General features: G+C 45.8%; 1 protein-coding gene across 11 annotated transcripts in view; it reads left to right on the forward strand.

The window, feature by feature from the left end:
• Positions 1-18864, forward strand: part of LOC133354772 (voltage-dependent P/Q-type calcium channel subunit alpha-1A-like) — a 200697-nt gene that overhangs the window by 113363 nt on the left and 68470 nt on the right. For all 11 annotated transcript variants that reach the window (XM_061571878.1, XM_061571881.1, XM_061571885.1 and 8 more), the window contains 6 exons: positions 363-435; positions 1330-1447; positions 4903-4970; positions 11195-11301; positions 15921-15947; positions 18262-18709. In XM_061571878.1, the coding sequence (XP_061427862.1) occupies positions 363-435; positions 1330-1447; positions 4903-4970; positions 11195-11301; positions 15921-15947; positions 18262-18709 (841 nt within the window). The remainder of the gene's footprint in view (positions 1-362; positions 436-1329; positions 1448-4902; positions 4971-11194; positions 11302-15920; positions 15948-18261; positions 18710-18864) is intronic.

An 18864-nucleotide genomic window follows, 5' to 3' on the forward strand; every position in this document is an offset into this window, starting at 1 on the left:
AGTCGACTAGACCCGTCATCTCTCTGCTGGTCAAACAAATGTTCCATTTCGTGGGAATTCTGCAGTCGTTTTCCTATAGCGAGACTGGACCCTGCCTTGATAATGTAGAGTTTCCACCGCAGGCTCAGGGCGACCAATGGTGATAATCGTCACCCCAACACACGTTTGAATTGCTCTTAGATACGGTGGTTTGCTCTGGGCGTTACCGTAAACATCCTGACGGTCTCCATTATATTTTGAACAGATTCATATTTTGATTACATTTTAAACGTATTTAAATAACAGAGATGTCTTCGCGAAGCTCGTACATGCCCGTTTCGACTGAGCGAGTCTAACGTTCATTAATGCTGCTTTGTCGCTAGGTTCAATTTTGAAGAATGTACTCCACCGACTAATTTCGACACCTTTCCAGCTGCTATTATGACAGTTTTCCAGGTGAGAGACAGTTTTTTTTTAATAAAAAAAAAAGAATTATTTTATTATCATCAATGAATTAACTGAATTTTCTGCGGGATAAACTTGGCTCCGTTGTCTCGAATCAATTATATTTATGAACCTGCTATATTTGGTACAGTCAGACTATTAGGTGCTATATTAATTGCCATCTGTGTGGAATAATTATTGATGATGATGCTGATGATGATTACACTGGATCGGACAAATTATATTGATGGTGTCAATGAAAATAATTTCAAGATTGTTGGTGACAGATCATGATAATTGTGACACATGTTAATTGCCCAAATCTCCCTGAATCTCAGAACCTCTGCAGCGTTGGGCCGAGTGAAAACACGCCATGAGAACACTGCGTTAAGCTGAGAACTTACCGTACACTGGTTTCCTCCCACATGCTGATTGACCACACATCCCAATGCAATGGAAACGTCGCTGTTTGATTGGAGTAGGTGGCATATGGTTAGTAGCCACAGCCTGTAGTGAATTGTATACTGGATATGTGGTGTCCAGGGTTCAGATATATTTTCCAGTTCAATGACCTGGACAGACATAGTTGACATTCATTCCTTGTAATTATTATTGTAGAGTGGGACAGTGGTTAATGCATTGTGCTCTGAACCTGGTGACCTGAGAATCGTTTCTGGCCATGACGAATATCAGTGGTGAGTCATATCTCGACTGGCCCTACCCTCCCCAAACCTAGCCCCCTTTCCCAACTTCACCAACCAGCGTTGATCAACATGGTGTAGTCAAGTGACCTTAATGATCGAAATGGCATGGGGGGAGATATTGATCCAAGAGTTTTATTGACAATGAGCCATGCAATCTCAGCGATGTTTTTTTTACTCGTTGTTGTATTTTCTCCTGCCCTAGATTCTCACTGGAGAGGACTGGAATGTCGTCATGTACGATGCGATCAAATCTCAGGGTGGCATCAATCGAGGAACCATTTTCTGCATCTACTTCATTGTCCTCACTCTATTCGGCAACTGTATCCTTTCTCGCAGAGAATTCATCCGAACTCTGCTTTTCCGTCTTAAAGCAAGGGGAGCACATTCATTCATTCATTCAGGAGCACCCCCACCCACCTCCGTGTGTTCTCCCACCAGCTACGCATTTAGGATTTAGCATGCCACGTCCGGTCGATGACGCGCAACGTGCACGTGGCGTTCAAGCCTCGCACTGGCGCACGAGATAGACGCCATTTTCTCACCACGGCTGGGAAGCATGCCAGCCTGGCAGGTGGGCTCCGATTGTCTTGGTAACCTCCACGGAGCTGGCTCGACGGCTCAAACTTGGCTGCGTTGACGACCTTTAACTGGGACACGTTGGGCTGCCATCGGAGACTGTCGCAACGTCACTCGGTCAGCGCAGGAGAGAGTCGCGTGGTCAGTGGTGTCTCTTGTGTCGGTCAAGGCCGGGGCCTTATTTTTGTTGAAAATGAATAGCAGAATATTTAATACTGATAGGAACCACCTGGTTCCACCAGACTACAGGGGATTATTGTGTCCGTCCGTCCGTCGTGAATCCAAAAATAGGAGGGGTGGGGCCGGGTGGAGAGGGGAGGGTGGGGAGGGGAGGGTGGGGAGGGGATGGGTGGAGAGGGTGGGGCTGGGTGGGGGGTGGGAGGGGTGGGGCTGGGTGGGGCTGGTCACCCCGTGGTGCCCTTATAAAACTCAACGTTTAACCTACTCACGCTGGCTTGTGCCCGCCCTCACAGTCGGCCATATTTGCTGAATACACCATGCCGCCATTGACCCTGGCCATTGACCGAGCAACCCAACGTTCCTACCAGCTCCCTCCGCAGGAATGTGTTCGTTTTTAGTTTTTAAAAGTCTAAATCTCATCCAAACATACATTACGCTTAACAAAAATAATGAGAAGGATACGGTGGAGGGGACAGAATTAGAGGGACTAAACTCTGAGTGTGTTAGGACAAGAACCACGCCCTTCTGGAGTTTTCTAAGAACGGCCCAGCACAGGTTGGTCGTGGAAGCACAGTATTCACTGGCTGGTAATGAACACGTAAGCAGTGTGTAACGGTTATAGTTCGGTAGTCCTTTCAGACGTATTATTTCCCTGCCTAAATGAGCTTGCAGTGCTGCTAATCTCTTGACACCACTGAGCCACGGAAGCCAGCGGTGTCACGTTGCATGGCGGTGAGCCAGTTTCTCCTTGAAACGTCCACATTTTGAATATGCGCGCCTTTTGGGGTTATATGGGGGCCAAGTTGTCGCACAATCAGGATTTGAACTCACGACCATCTTCCGATGGCGAGTTAATTGCTCTTAACCGGTGGCCCCTATGCAAAGGAGTTATTTTTGTGGACCATTGATGAGATAAAATGTTTTATATAGTATTTTATACGTTGTTTGTCTTTTTAATTGTGATTCTTAAATGAGTTATTGTTAGGTTGGTAACACTGAGTCTGTGCCTCTCTCCAGTTTCCTGGGTGAAAAGTAGTTGGCGAGACTTTGCCCAATCCTGGCCGAGCTGGCTCCACAGACTGTATAAATAAAAACATAGTTTTGATTCTTAGCCAAAGTCCAATCACCACTCAATTCAATACCATCCACAATATAGGTGTTTGGGTAAGATCGCGTGAATATAAATGTGTTGTTAACCCGCCACGACCCGACACAGCCAATTAGTAATGTTTGTCACGTAAACAGAACGTGCCAATTCGTTACCAGTTCAGCACAACGATGTGTTGGAGAGTAAAGGCACAACATTTACAATTGGAGCAGTAAGTTTCGCTAGTAATTACAACCAGCCTCATCAGGCCACAGCCAGAGCTGTTGAGAAATCCTCCTGTTTCGGTCTTAAATATTGTCTGTGTTGGGTGGCGGTGGGTTTAACGACAAATAGATTTTTGCGATGTAACCCAAAAACCTCTATTATGGATAATATTGGTTGTGAAAGCCTACGTGTAAAGTTCAATACGAGTTTGCTAGTGTTTTAGTTTCCTAGGCAAATAAAGAAATAATCTCTAAAATGTAGGAAAATGGATTATGGCTCCAAGCAACTCATGTAAGAAACATGAATAGAAAGTGTAGTCATCCCTTTAAACCTTTACAACATTGCTTTTGTGAAAGATGACATGGATAAATTGGTTCTAATTTATTTATAATGCGCTGTTTCTTTGCATTGTTAACATAGGAAACTCGAATTAAATGTTTCAAGACAACTTCCTACTGGGGATGCTTGGCCACTTCCTGAGTTAATCCTGCTTGTGTCTACGAAAGCAATGCTAGAATGTGATTCCCGCACTTAACAGTATGAGGCATGTCACGTGACAGTATGAGGGCGCCGTGATGGCGAGATGTTAACTACCTCGCCCGGTATGCAGGAGGTCGTGAGTTTGATTCCCACCCTGACAACTGTATGTTTGGAGTTTGCGTGTCTCTCTCTCCCCGTAGTCATGTGGATTTTTTCTCCTGTTCCTCCGGTTTTTTCCTCCACATTTTGAATCAAAATGCGTTTAGAGTATTCGGCTATTAAAATTGCCACGTGATAAGCCACTTCATTGGGGCTAGCATTTGTGGCCAGGTCGCTTCTGAAAGAAGAGCTATATAGCTCAGTGAGCCTCACCTGGTAAAATAAATAAATAAATAAACTGTGCATCAACTAATTGATTGAAATGTATTCTTACGTACGTTCCACATGCGCCGAGCCATGCGTGGAGAAAATGTATAAAATTGCTGCAAATTTAATAACAATAATAATCAACTCCGTTGTATAAAACGGCTTTCAAATCTCTAAACGTTGTGTATCAGAGGTAAATAAAACAAGTACACACCAAGTAAGGACCCAATCACGATACAATGAAACCAAAGATAAAAGCAAAAGAGAAACATAGGCAACGGATTATTGTCGGTGGATCCCAGGGAAGCTACGATACAAACTGGACAGCCATGCAACTTCTCGCTAAGACCACTGGTGGTGGAAGGGCCTCCACTCGGAGGAGCTCAATAGAGCCCCGACTCTGCTCACGAATATTTTGAGATGCTGATGCTGTACTAGGCAAGTGGAGACAATGGCATTGTAGAAAATGGGCAGAATAAATGAGAAATAACACAAAAGAGGCAGGAGAACAATTAAAATTAGGATGCATTTGTTTAATGGAATCATGAACCCGAACCATGAAGTTCAAATTATTGGGAGAAAGAGGTGAATCCTGAGCAGTCTTCGAGATGGCAGCACAGGGGACATTCCTCGGGAACTGAAGAAGCTTCCAGAACGTGGGTGGGGAAAACGTTGGACATCATGTCGAACAGCACAAGGCATGACCCGAAGAACGCGGCCGAGATTCCTCGGAACTATCGATAGCGCCCATCTCACAAAAACTCCGTTTCGATGTGAGAATACACGTTTTTTGTCGATTTGCCAGCGGGCACGCGGAGGTGATGACCCAGCCGTATAGCCTTAACGAGCGCGCCAACTCAGACACTCTGCTCAACGTGTTCCTCGCCATCGCTGTGGACAACTTGGCCAACGCGCAGGAGCTCACGAAGGTGCGTGTACACCCCCCACCCACCCACCCGCCCCCTGGGACGGGAAGCGTTTCACCGGCTCGTTTAACAACGAGGTCCTCTGCCCGTGAGCACGTGTGGCTGACGACGGCAGCGGCGGCTGTGGTTAAATATTTACGTGCCGTTTGTAGGGCCCCCCCGTGTCGCTGTGCGTGTCTACCGGCATCTGTTTAAATGTGTATGACAACTCAAGAAGATTGAGAGAGAGAGGTTCAAGTTCATTTATTAGGTATAGCCCTGTGAGCCATTCGGCTTTTGAATCGGGTGCAACCGCAACAAACAAAAAAAACATGAACAAAAAAACATCTTAAAGTGAATATGTGACTGAGAGAACCCCACGCACGCGTCGATTTATTATTTATGACCATCGTGACATTGGTGTTTGTGGTTTAATTTAAAAATGTTGCGTCAATCATATGAAACGATTGGTTACATTGTTTTTCGAGTTATTGGTCGGGAGTTTCACCACAATTGCACACTGCAAGTGTCAAAATGTTATTAATTTTGGGTGCACTACAATACGAATTCGAAAAGGAATATTTATTTTTCGCATTAAAATAATTCAAGGTTTAAAAGTTCGACATGCTGTGAGAACAAATGGCGTGCAAAGTCACTACAAATATTTTTTTTTTAACTATTATAGCCTAAAATATTCTAAGCATCGGTCTGATTTAATAGATAGAGGATTTCCTGGAAAATGTTATATTACATGTTCATTAATATATTTCTGCAGAGCATCCCAGCTAAGACTATTTAAATGATTCAAGGATTGTGCTGCTCCACGCTAAGCCCAAAGTCAAGTGCCAGTTGAAACGTCAAAACCATTAAACATGCGCCCACTGCCAAGGCCGACCACAATGCTTTTTATCCATCACCCTGAAGATTCTGGGGTTGAAATGTCATGTCACGAGTGCAGCGACACTCTCGGTGGGGAAACCAATTAAGAGGAAGCATAACCACACGGTCGGCTCTGTACGTCGCAACAGAAGTTCAGCATACACACATACTTGATGCACCGGTCTCTTTTTTTTCTTTCTTTCACGAATTCAACCCGCAGATGGGATTCCAATAGAGGGAGCCGCTCATGAGAGAGCCCTTCTAGAGAGTGCTGTAGCCTCCTTACCCACACTGGCCGGACATCAGACTTGGAAGTATCCTCATGTCACCCCACTGCACATCGCCTGTCGATGGGGATTGACGACGGTGAACCCATGGGCAGAGTTTGACTTCTATATTTGAGAAGTCAATTAATTTGTCCTTTGAAAACGTGACACACTTTTTACTGTTTGGCCGTGTCGGGTGGTGGAGGGTTACGACACATTTATAAATAACGCGATCTGACCCAAAAACCTATATTATGAATAATATTGGTCGCGAAAGCCTACGTGTTAAATTCTATATTTGGGGTGGGGGGAGCAAGGGGTTTGCTTTGTCCCTCACATGAGGAATCGCGGGTGCAGATTATTAATATTTTGTTCATCTTCATTGTAAACTACTGAAGATATCTGAATCAAGGTGTTCAGTTTGGAGGAGGGGCTCGTTGGCCCCCCCCCCCATGCCCCGCTCCACCCATGAACCCAATTGCTGCGTGGACAGATGCGATAAAATAGTTGTATATATATTTCAATATTTTTCCTATTCACACATCGCAACATCCTGACGTTCTGGACGCAATTGCCGGGCACCTCGTCGGTATCAGGCACACCAGACTCATCAGAGCAGGCGGGGCGAGGAAAGGGATGCTCCTTGGGCAAGGTGGGAGGGAGCGTTGGCCAGGTCATTGCCGTTCTGGGCTCAGGTATTCAAGACCAGGTCTAAGGTTTAGACCAGTCTAAACCTTCCTTGTTTCTGAGCTTAGAGCTCAGATTGCTCCAGTGCTGGGATTGGGCCTGATTACTTCAGCCGTTGTGTATGGGAGGGGTGGGGAGGGGGTGTTCGTGATTCTTCCACGTACTCAATGTTTTTTTCTGGCCGCTACATTCAAAGTCCTTAACAAAACGTTCTGTTCTCGAGTCTGCCCCACTTCTCTGAGACCCACAGGGCAGTTTCCACACTTACAGGGGCGATCTCTCAATTGCAAGTCAAATTCGCCGACCGGCAGCATCCCTTGATAATATTGGCGAATAATTAATTTGCTCACCCAAGAAAGCATCACTAAGTCTACAGACCCGTTTCAGCAAAGTCGTCTTGCATGGCCAAATGTTATATTTTATGTACGTGAATGCAAATGAGAATGTCTGAAATTGACCAACACATACATAAGGAGGGAAGGAGCAACCCACTGGTTGCCTTCAACATTTCTGGATTAGACATCGCAAGACGTTGAGACCGAACAGCTATATTGACGCACCAGGCCTCTGCCGGCAAGTACTGGATCTCATTATCCTAATAGCACCAGCCATGGTATCATGAATTTCGATTTAAAGCTTTCGTGACTGCAGGGATTCATCTTCTTGGTTCTTTCGGTAAAGTCACGTAGAAGGGAAGTAATAAAATAATAAAAATAAAACATAATAAAATAATTCTCACGACGTTTCGGCTACAACACAAGCAGCCGTCTTCAGGTGAAGAATGAGACACTGCCAAGCTTGGAGCTTATATATAAGCTGGGTTGGAGGTGGAAGAAGAGCGCCTTAACAACATAATTTGCATATCAAGATAAATTTAGCATATGCAAGAGGAATTTAGCATATCCCATGAATATGCTAAATTCCTCTTGATATGCACATTCTTTTGTCAAGGCGCTCTTCTTCCACCTCCAACCCAGCTTATATATAAGCTCCAAGCTTGGCAGTGTCTCATTCTTCACCTGAAGACGGCTGCTTGCGTTGTCGCCGAAACGTCGTGAGAATTATTTTATTACGTTTTATTTTTATTATTTATTACTTCCCTTCTACGTGACTTTACCGAAAGAACCAAGAAGATGGTGTCATGAGTCACGAGTCTGTAACATTAATGTGGATGGTTCCGCGGTTATGGAAGTCTGACGGACGCAGCCGGGTGAGATGACGAAGTGAATGCTCACATTGAGGCGTCGATCCTACGGAGTGTGATGTCAAGAGGGCCTGGAACAAGCGAAGGGGAGTCGAACGGTGGGAATTGGCTACGGAAATATATCCATGACGGCACCCAAATATCTGCTTTAGATATTGGCACGAAGCCAAACAAACCCGAATTATTTATAATATTTTCACAGCGGCTTTTGGTTAACCATAGAATAAAGGCAACCACTGCATCGCGTGGTTTCCGATGCGCTTCTGCCGCGGTCTGGAATGTTCTTCATTCTTGATCGATATTAGGAAGCTATTCGCTTTTAAATGTAGATTGAAAACGTATTTTTTTCGAACTGCTTTTTTGTGTTTAGTTTGTTGTCCTTCCCTCGCATCTCCGATTAGCACGGTTGTATGTGTAACAGGTTCCGGAGACACTTGTAGAGGTAACTTCTTTATTACAATACAACACTTCAACAGTCCAACGCTCCAACAGTCCTGATACTCTGCTACAGCTTAGGTACACAGCCTAGCTACACAGCCTAGATACTCTACTCTGGCTACGCTCCGGAACTCGCCCTCACAAGGTCGTAGCGTCGGGAGTTCCAGAGTCCCAGCGCTGGCTCTCGCAGCATCCCAGGGTCTTCAGATGGCTGGTCGTGGGTCTTGGGTCTTGAGTTACAACTGGGGCCGATCGTCCAGGGAGCTCCGGTTATATGCCCAGTCCCCAACGAGGGGTGGGGCCGTGTGCGCCACCAGACATCCCACAGAGCACACACAGCCCCCCCCGTTGGCGGCGCCCAGAGGCTTAAGCGTCTGGACCTCCTGGGAACCCAGCGCCTGGCGCCCAGGGGATTACGCGTCTGGACCCACCTGGGAACCCAGAGCCTACAGCAGCCCCTCCCTTCTTATGTCACTACATATGTATGTATGTTTAACTTCTTTGGCACCATACATAGTCAATGACACTAATCGGAGGTGGCTACATACGGTGCAAAAGAAGTTCGTACATACATATTAATTTCAAATGTATTCAGCCCAAAATTATTTTTTTGCATAAAGCAATACATTCATAATACTATAATACACTAAAACTATAAACATTTTGTTTTTACTTTACCAGGTAAGGCTCACTGAGCTATATAGCTCTATTTCAGAAGCCACCTTGTCACAAATTATATCTCAACGGAGCGGCTTATTACGTGGGAATTTATAGCAGCCAAATACTCTAAACGTGTGTTTCTAAATGTGGAGGGAAAATCCGGAGGACCCGGAGAAAAATCCACGCGATATTCGGGAAAACATGCAGACTCCATATATACAACCCTTTAGGGTCAGAATCGAACTCACGACCTCCTACATACCCAACGATGTAGTTAAGATGTTGTCAGTTGTTAAGAATATTTCACCGTACTGGTCAGTGTAGCTAGGCAGTGTAGCTTGATGAAGGGAGAGATAACATCCTGGGATCGATGTTTCTGGGAATTGAACTCAGGTTGTTAGATTTATAGCGCAGTGCTGTAGCCCACGTGCCACTGCTCATCCACGTATACAGCAGTAATGTCTCATAGCACATCACTTCTGGGGATCCTTCTTCATTTTCATAATGACATCTTGCAGTGCAAATATTTTGCTTAAATATATCATTCGGGTTCATAAAAAATAAATTTACTTGAACGTACGGTATTTATAATATATGCATGCGTTTAATTGGCTATAGCCCTGTATGAGCGGCGTTACACTATTTGTTCGAATACTATATTTTAGAAAGAAAAGTTTTGCTGGCTGGCTGGCGCACGGGTGGGCACGTGTGCGTGTTCGCGCACCGTAGGCACGACGACGATGTCACTCTCGTTCCACAGCGTTGAGACCAGTCCGTGCTTCTCCATTACGCCATTTATCCTGACCGTGTATCCCACGCAAATGCGATTGAGGAGGGTGGGAGGTAGGAGAGGGACACCGAAGAGAGGGGACAGGCGCAGCATGAGAGGGTTGTCAAATGGAGAGGAAAGAGAGAGCAAAACAGAAAGAGGAGAGCGGGGGGAGGCGACAAGCAGCGGGCAGGGGAGGTTTCGGGAGGGGTTAAGAGAGATTGAGCTGGGGAGAGGTGGGAATAGAGAGAGCGAGAGGTAAGACTTTTAAACAACTTTTATTGCCGCCAGCAGCAAAAGCACTGGAGGCGATTTCAATATGAAATACAGTCACCAGCAACACAAATTGAAATAAACGCTACAAATCGACGCGCTGTGGCGCTAATAGCACCGCGCACAATACAAAAGAAAAGTCACGTGGTGGTTGTGGTGTCATCGCGCACGCCACGGTGACGAGCGAGCGCTTCAGAAGGTGAACACGAGGGTGCCGTCCACGCTGGTGCAGAGGGCTTAAGAGAGAGGGGAAAAAGCAGGGCGAGAGGTTGGGGAGACGGAGGTGGGTGAGTTCCACTGGAGGGAGAAGAATATTGAGGTAGGGAGAGGGTTGACGATGGGACAGATGGATGGAGAAACAAATAGAAAGAGACAACGCGAGCAATCGAGATCAGTTGAGATATAAAGTACACATAGGGTAAGACAAAGGTGGAGAGAGACAGGCCTCTATATAAGATAGAAAGTTTTGCTGGCTGGCTGGGAGGGATGGAACCAACGGTCATCTCTGCGATGATTATTTTCTTGTTACGTGCATTTGTTTATCTCGTTATTGATGTATTCGTCTTTTATTTTTTTATTTGCCAAGTGTGGGTTTTGTTTTTCGTATCATCTGTGTAAGCGACCGGCAAATTGATGTTGCGGCGTTGAGGGATGGAAATTGCATGAATGACGCTCTATAAAATGAACTCATACTCTTTGGTTCTTTCGGTAAAGTCACGTAGACGAAAAATATAAATATTAATACAAATTAAATCACGACGTTTCGGAGGCAACACAAGCTTCCGTCATCAGGTGGAACAGCCACAGCAAAATGACTGGTGACGGAAGCTTGTGTTGCCTCCGAAACGTCGTGATTTCATTTTTATTATTATTTATATTTTTCATCTACGTGACTTTACCGAAAGAACCAAAGAGTATGGATCCTTGCAGTCACGAAAACTTCAAATCTACAAATGAAATCATTATAAGGATGACGCGGGCTTGCTTCGCACACCTTCATTTTGTCGCGCCAAGTGCCCTCGACGACGGTGTCGATCTTTAACAAGTGACTTGATCGCATCTGTCCGGCCAGGATGAGGAGGAGGAGGAAGAAGCGGCGACGCAGAAGTTGGCGATACAAAAGGCGCGCGAGGTGGCTGAAGTGAGCCCTATATCGGCAACCAACCTCTCCGTCAGCGCGTAAGTGTCCCACCGCTGCGTCGATGATCACTGCTCGACGATTGATTGTTGATTGTTGGAACAATCTAACGTCGTAAAAAAAAATCTTCCTTAAAAAGAAACATGCTGAAGCAGAAGATTGGTGCCGGATACGGCTGCATTTTGGGAATGTGATGTGTAACTTTTTATCCTTGCCAGTATAACGATAGTAAATTTTTTACGTGCAATTTTATTCAGGGACTTTGTGTGGTCTTGGTGTGGTCTGGGACTGCTCTTTCTGTTGTTCTTCAACCTTGCACCAACTTGGGAATTGGTGTACCTTGCAATTTAAAATCATATACTTTATCTATTTCACGTATTTATTTTTTTTAGTGATTTTCATTCCTTTCCCGTAACTTTGCACTCCGATCATTGTTTGTAGCGTTTGTTGTTGTAACTTTCTGACCCGCTCCTACTGGACATTTGTGACAACAAAGAGCTTCATAGCTCATCGGATTTCTCCAGGATGAACACAGATTCTGATTAAGATTGAGTGGACCCACAGCTCAGGATCTCACAGCTCTCTGCCAATGTGCCATGCTGGACGGATGCATACAAATCATGGGATTGTATAAATAAATATATACACTCGACTGGTATTCTTGGTTCTTTCGGTAAAGTCACGTAGAAGGGAAATAAGAAAATAAGAAAATATATATTTTTATTGTTTTATATTTTTTATTGCTTTATTATTTTATTATTACCCTTCTACGTGATTTTACCGAAAGAATCAAGATTATGAATCACCGCAGTCACGAAAGCTTTAAATCAAAACTCGACTGGTAATTTAACATCACATGCGCATGACCTTAATAATACTTGCGCGCGTTTATACACACACAGGGATATACAGGTTATGCATGTGATGAACATCGGCCTGCTTGCTAGGAACTCGCTCCTCTGCTGCTGCTGGGCCTACAGAATAAAATTCCTGTCCTGTGGCAAAGCACATTGCTTGAGACTCCCACTGCAGCCCAGATTTGGTGGTCAGTTGCATTAAATATTTGGAGTGATATTTCTCCTGCTTTTGTAGTGCACACCAATGTGAATGACGAGGAATATTATTATGCAACTGGCTGCAATCCTTTCATCTTCTGCCTACGAATTGGCTCTCTACGAGGTGTCTTCATCTACACTTACGTCACAACTCCGTCTCAATGTCCTTCTCGAGCACGTGCGATGCAACCCCCGTATACTCTGCTCCAAGAAAGTAGCCTTTTCAATCTCTAGATGTCCGTTTCCTCTATTTGTAGTGTATCGTAAATGGTGTATATTTTTTTGCACTAAATATTTATGAGAATAGGTTTTCCCCTTTTTTTCTGGCAACAAAACAGGTGTTAAGATGTTAAAACACCAAACTGAAACCTTTTACAAGGAATCATGTCTTCATTAACCACAATACTTGTGGTCAGAATGCAAACAAAAAAACGTATTCTGATACTATATGCATTGTATTTTAAACCGATTGGTCCACACCAGAGACACCTTTCTTTTGAGCCTAGTCTCAAAACGGTGTTAGACCAGAAGACGCCAAAAGGCGTTTCAGGTTAAAAGGTTTCAGTTTGGTGTTTTAACATCTTAACAGCTGTTTTGTCGCCAGAAAAAAGGCGAAAACCTATTCTCATATTTTGGTACTGGCAAAGGAGGTCCCATGCTCTAAATATTTGTGTTGGTCTTTTTTTTCTCTCTCTACCGGTCTCGTAATCCCCCAAAAAATCCATCGGGGTATCTCAGCGAGCGGCGCAACACCGCGTGTGTGCGAATGGCCGTGAGATATTTTCACTCAACTTACTCCGCAAAAAGCCTTCAAGGAGGCCTTTGTTATGTCAACACATTAGGCGGGGCGGGGCGAGGGGGGCAGGGGAGTGGGAGGAGGGGCTTTCACCCACACTGCTATGTTTTCATATTCTTTGTCATGTAGACAGAAAAAATAAAAGTAAATAAAATAAAACAACACAAGCGATCGTCATCAGGAGGGAAAAAAACGATTTTCATTTGCACGGCAATCGAACGAATGTATTTAAATTCTCATATCTGGAATTTGGGCAACTTTAGCGAAAACCAAATTTGTATTGTTTATGTGCAGTCATTGGTGGCCGGGGTGAGACCATCGACTCACAACATTTTGAGAACCCGATCTGTAATAAATCCCAGTTGTGTTCCAACCACTTCGCATTCAACTGTTAGATGTGATTTGATGCATGTGTGGCCTTGGTGTAATATAATAACAGCGTGTGGCTTTAACGTTATTATTGTTGTTCAAGGATGCCATGTTTAACCTTGCCGTGCTTGCAATTTATTGCGTGATCGTATCTACAGGTGTGTGTGTGTGTCAGCGCAAGAAACGTTGCTGGCAGCAGTATTTTACACAAGCAGCGGTGATGTGGAGCTCAAATCATATGGGTGCCAAATCCTGTAAACCTGATGCGGAGTTCACGTCTTTGCATCGGATCACGTATATGTACTGATTTTCTACAAAAATATGGAAATGCGTAATGCCTTGACTATCTGAATGTCCAAGTCTATGGCCCCCCGTCAAGCCACTGCTTGATGAGGGCCTCTCCACACCGTGGGAAGGGGGTTACTCGACCATACTTCACCCGTATTGGCCAGTGCTGATTGGAGAAGGGGTGGAATTATAGACATGGGAGCATTACAATGGATTTTTTTTCATGCACAACCCACGATGCAGCCTCACAGAACATAACACCAGTTACATGCGGTCGTCCATCGAAGCTCTATCCAGACCCGGCCCTGCTTAGCTTGCGAGACGGGACACTATTGGGTGAGTTTGGTTTATTTGTTCCTAGGCAGCAAATCAAGAGGGGGCATAAACTTGGACTTAGTTTTTTTTACGTTGACACGAGCGCTAACGATATACAGGTCCGACCGGCGCAATATACAGGGTACTTCAAAAAATGTTTTACACTTCTGAGACATTGCAACAATACCATGAGAAATGTGCCTCTGGTCTTTGGAGAAGATTCCAGGCATGTGTTGACAATGATGGCGAATAAGTGGTGACTCTTTGACTTTTTGAAGCTATTAACATTCGATTTGTTATCATGTTACAGTGTATTATCCGTGTACTTTTTCCATTCAAAACGATAGGTCCACGTAAGTGTTAACATGTTTTTTTTAAGCACCCTGTATATTTGACCAATTGGCACATCCCAATCGTCATGCAGACCACATATTTCACTCAGCCTTGCGTAGTTTCTGAGACCCGGTGAGATCGCGTGCCACGGGGGTGTTTCTTGGCCACAGCGTTGGCCGTCTCTGTATGGGCAGTGGGTCAAAGTCCAGCAGTGAAATGTTGCCTTTGTTGAACGCGTGTGGGCCACGTTTGTGAATGGCAGCCTGTCACGGCGAGATCACTTTCAAAGGTCGACAGCGATTGAAGCGTAGGTCCCTCACCACACAGAGTTAGAGGGAGAACAACCAAAAGCACGATAATGTCATTTGGCTGAATGGTGCCTCTTTAAATTTTGGGGGTATCAGTCATACGACCTGAATGACATCTAATACACAGACCTCTGGTATGCGTCCCTTCATACAAGTCCAATATCTGTTTAGTCCGTCAACCTATTGGCTTTCCAGACCAATATTACCGCAGCGGCACTTGTGTAAGCAAGCGAACTCTGGACCGGTTTCGACCTTCTTGGTCTCATTAGCGGGGTCTGGCTTGTTAAAGAAATTTTGATGGATGATATTGAATGCAATGGCAGTAGGCCAATATCTTAAACATTGTATCATTAAGTGGAGACAGAACAACGTAGGTCTGTTTATACACCTTCTCCCCCGTGACGTTCCACAGCAGCGCACAATGAGTTTAACCAAACACCATTGGAACCTCATTTGGTCCAACCCATGTGAGACTAGGCTCTAAGGAAAGCTGTCTCGGGTGTGGACCAATCAACTTCAAGGACAGTGCATACATTATCAGAGTTGTGTTTTTTGTTTGCATTATGACTGCAGGTATTGTGGTCTATGCAAACATGACTCCTTGTAAAAAAGGTGTCAGTTTTGTTGCCAGATAGAAGGGTAAAAAAACAATTATCATTTTAACCAAACAGTTTACAAATAAGTAGATACACATCGCTCGCAAACCTTAGCGTCTCCACAGAGAGACCCGAGCGTTTTAAAATCGTTGCCAACTCTTTCTTCTCCCGCCCGTCTTGATTCAATTACCCCACAATTATTGTTGGCGCTGTTGGCCCCAACAAACGACCCCCTGATACCGCGCACGATGCCGCCGCTTCCCGGTAGCGTTTCCCCCAGAGACAATGCGACCATGCAAATCAGGTTGCAGATTTACAGGAACCGTTCGTTGCGCGGCAGTGCAGCTTGGAAAGAATGATCAAAAAAGAGAAAAAAAAACGACGGGTTTAGGGATTTTTTTCTCTCCTCTCCTCCCGACGTTAGAAACGTCGCCTGTGGGCCCCCGGTCGAATTGGCCGCCGCCACCGCCGGCGTCCTTTTGACCGGGGCGACCTTTTAACGCCGATGTGTTTGTTGTGCTCTTCTCTCACCCATGCGCTGACGCACGTTTCGCCGCACGTGGCTCGGCGTCATCAATCCCCCCTCTCCGCTCTGCCCAGGACGTCAACCCTCAATTTAAATGCCCTGTGAGTTCGCGTCGGTCGCGTCGGCGCTCCCGTCGGTTCTTGTTTTCAGGGGCGGCCGACTTCTAGCGGGATGCTGATTCGAGGAGGTTTTTTTTTACTTGCTTGCTGCGTAGGGGAATGATGCTCGGCGAATGAAGCCAAGGTTCGTTCCCGGGTTCGTTTTAAGTTCCTGAACCACCTTCCTGCACTGGCATTTATTACCCGATGGGATTTGTTTGCGTGCTACGGGTGATAGAGTCGTAGTCTTTCACCTGGCCTAGGTGCATATTAATATTTAGATCACGTGGAATGAGACGAAAGACAAAATACGTGTAACGACGAAAAGAAAACCGCAATGACTGTCTCCACACGAATCAGTAGCTAATTCAAACCTCTTAAAACATGACGTGGGGCTTCAGTACATGCCATCTGCAAATATTTGTCTTTCTCAAATTGAACTTGCCCAATGCAGCTGGTGTATTGTGTCCAATTGACAGTGCAGGGTGTGATTAGTGAATCCTTTCAGGGGGTTGAGCTTTGGGGAGGTGGCTGGTTGGCCCACGAGCCGAGTGCTGAGCCTGGGTTCGATTCCGGGTCGCCGCTACCGAAGGATTAAAGTGGGTTCTTTGTTGATGGAGTTGTGTCAGTCCAGCCACCAATGACTGCACAAAAGAAACATCGCATTAAGTAAAAAAAAATATTTTTTTTATAAAGTTTTCAAACGAAATCCAGCTCTGATAATTAAGCGTTTAAGTTTGGCTGTAATGTGGCAGACATTTCAGTCTAGCAGGACAATTGGGAAAGCGCAGTGGCCCTGGTTTGGATATCTCCTTCTGCGTTTTTCTCTCTCTTTGTTTTAACACAGGACGAGGCACTGGTGTTGCGAGAGTTCCAAGAAGGGCGTTCTATCTCATCACATGAAGCCGATTGTGCAATTGAAAAAAACAACGCGTTTGAGATTCATCGATAGCACTGAAGGCAAAAAGCCTGACAATATTTGTCCTCTGCTTCTGTTGCCGATCTTAACGTGAACTCTTCTACACACATTCGCTCGCAACGCTTCTATTTGTGGGTCTCACACGTAGAAGCGCAGTGTTGCGTAACGAACTTAAATCACCTGGAGGACAAATGCATCCAATCTATTCTGCTGCCACGGGCAGGTGATTAGTTATGCTGTTGAGCACTGATAGATGGAGCATAATGTTGGCAACTAATCTTTTACATTTTCCAATGAACATTTAGCATGCAGCCAGTTTGTGTTATTAGGCCATCAAATAGATCTCTTTATTGAATGGGCAACTGGAAGTAGGGGGTCCGTAATAACATCGGATGTATGTGCATAGTGTAAATTAATGTAGCGATAAACATGCATTCACGATGCTAATCATGGGGAAATAATGTAGCGCGCCTAATGAAGCATTGCCATTCTGCTCCAGTACATTACGCATTTTATTGATGTGGCGAAAACTCGTGTTGAACGTCCGCACGGCTAATGTTGCTAGAATCTGCTCGGTAAATGTTAAATTATTAAACGTGAATTTTTTTCCCATTTTAAAATCAACAACACCCACCATCTCTGCAGTGCATTTGGGCACATACTCATTAATTTGTTTTCTGGCACTTCTTCTGCTCTTGCCTCCTCGGCTGACGTTTCTGCAATGATGTCTCTCCGATGTAGCCCCGTTGTAATTGGGAGTCGGTGTTTATTTGCCACGTTGTATATTATTATTTTCACGCTTCAAGACACGCAAAGCAAGTGAGCGAGCCAGTCAACCTTCTGCGGTGCGCGCGGCTAAATCACACGTGCGATGTTTCTTAACAGTAGAAACATCGGTGGAGTTTTTACAGTTTGTTTTGTCATTACCGGATTCTATTATGTTCGAGAAAATTATTTATTTGTGTGCACTGTTGTATGGATGCATTTTATTTATGCGCTCGTAGTGGGCTTCACCCGCTTTCGAATGGCTTTAACACCAGTTATTTACACATCCCCAATTCAACATCATTTTACTTGTTAACATGAATCACCATCAGCCATGATCAAACCACTGCTGGATGAAGGCCTCCCCAAGCAACCATTTCCCGTGGGCCTTCGATGCAATAATCCACCTGCGCACGAGCTGATTCCATTGCTCCGTCTCCGTTGGCGGGCGTACTCCCAAACACGTTCCATTCCATGGTCGCCCCTCCGTCTTCGGTATTCCTGACCATCGGGGCCATGATCCCTCCCAGCAGCGGCGGCATCTTTCCCTCGCAGTTCGGGCGATGTCTCTAACCGCCGTACGTTCTTTGTCGTCCGCAACGCGCTCTCGCAACGCGCACGCACGCACGCCAGATGCAAGGACGCGCAAGGCAAGGGCGGCAAGCCTCGCTCCGTGTGGGAGCAGCGCACCAACGAGCTGCGGCGGATCAACCTGCGCGCCAGCTCGGAGGCGCTGTACAGCGAGCTCGACCCCGAGGAGCGCCGCCGCTTCGCCTCGTCGCTGCACATCCGCCCCGACATGAAGAGCCACCTTGACCGGCCGCTCACCGTGTCGCCCCCACCCTGCGACGGGCGCCGCGTCAGCGACGTGGCCCGCGCCGCCGGCGTCGCCAGGATTCCCTTCCTGCCCGAGGCCGGACGAGGCGGCGACGGCAGCGCCGTGGCCGTCGCCGTCGCAGCCTTCGGCGATCGAGGGGCGGCCGATAGTGGCGGTGGCAAGCAGCGCAGGCAGCCCAAGGAGCAGGCGCTGGAGGAGGATCGCGAGCAGCGGGCACTGCGGAGGCCAAACGATCTGCGCCCGGTACGAGTTTGGACGACTTTTGTTCGAAAGTTTTTTTTTTCCTCTTTTCTTTTTCCTTCCCCCCCCCCCCCCCCCCCATCAAATGTGGCAATGTTGTTGTTACCCCCAAGATGATCAAAGAGCGTTTGTGTTATAAATAAATGTAGATATGCGTG

This window comes from Lethenteron reissneri, chromosome 48 (genome assembly GCF_015708825.2).
Source record: "Lethenteron reissneri isolate LAM-NWPU_2019-01 chromosome 48, ASM1570882v1, whole genome shotgun sequence".
Taxonomy (NCBI): Eukaryota; Metazoa; Chordata; class Hyperoartia; order Petromyzontiformes; family Petromyzontidae; genus Lethenteron; species Lethenteron reissneri.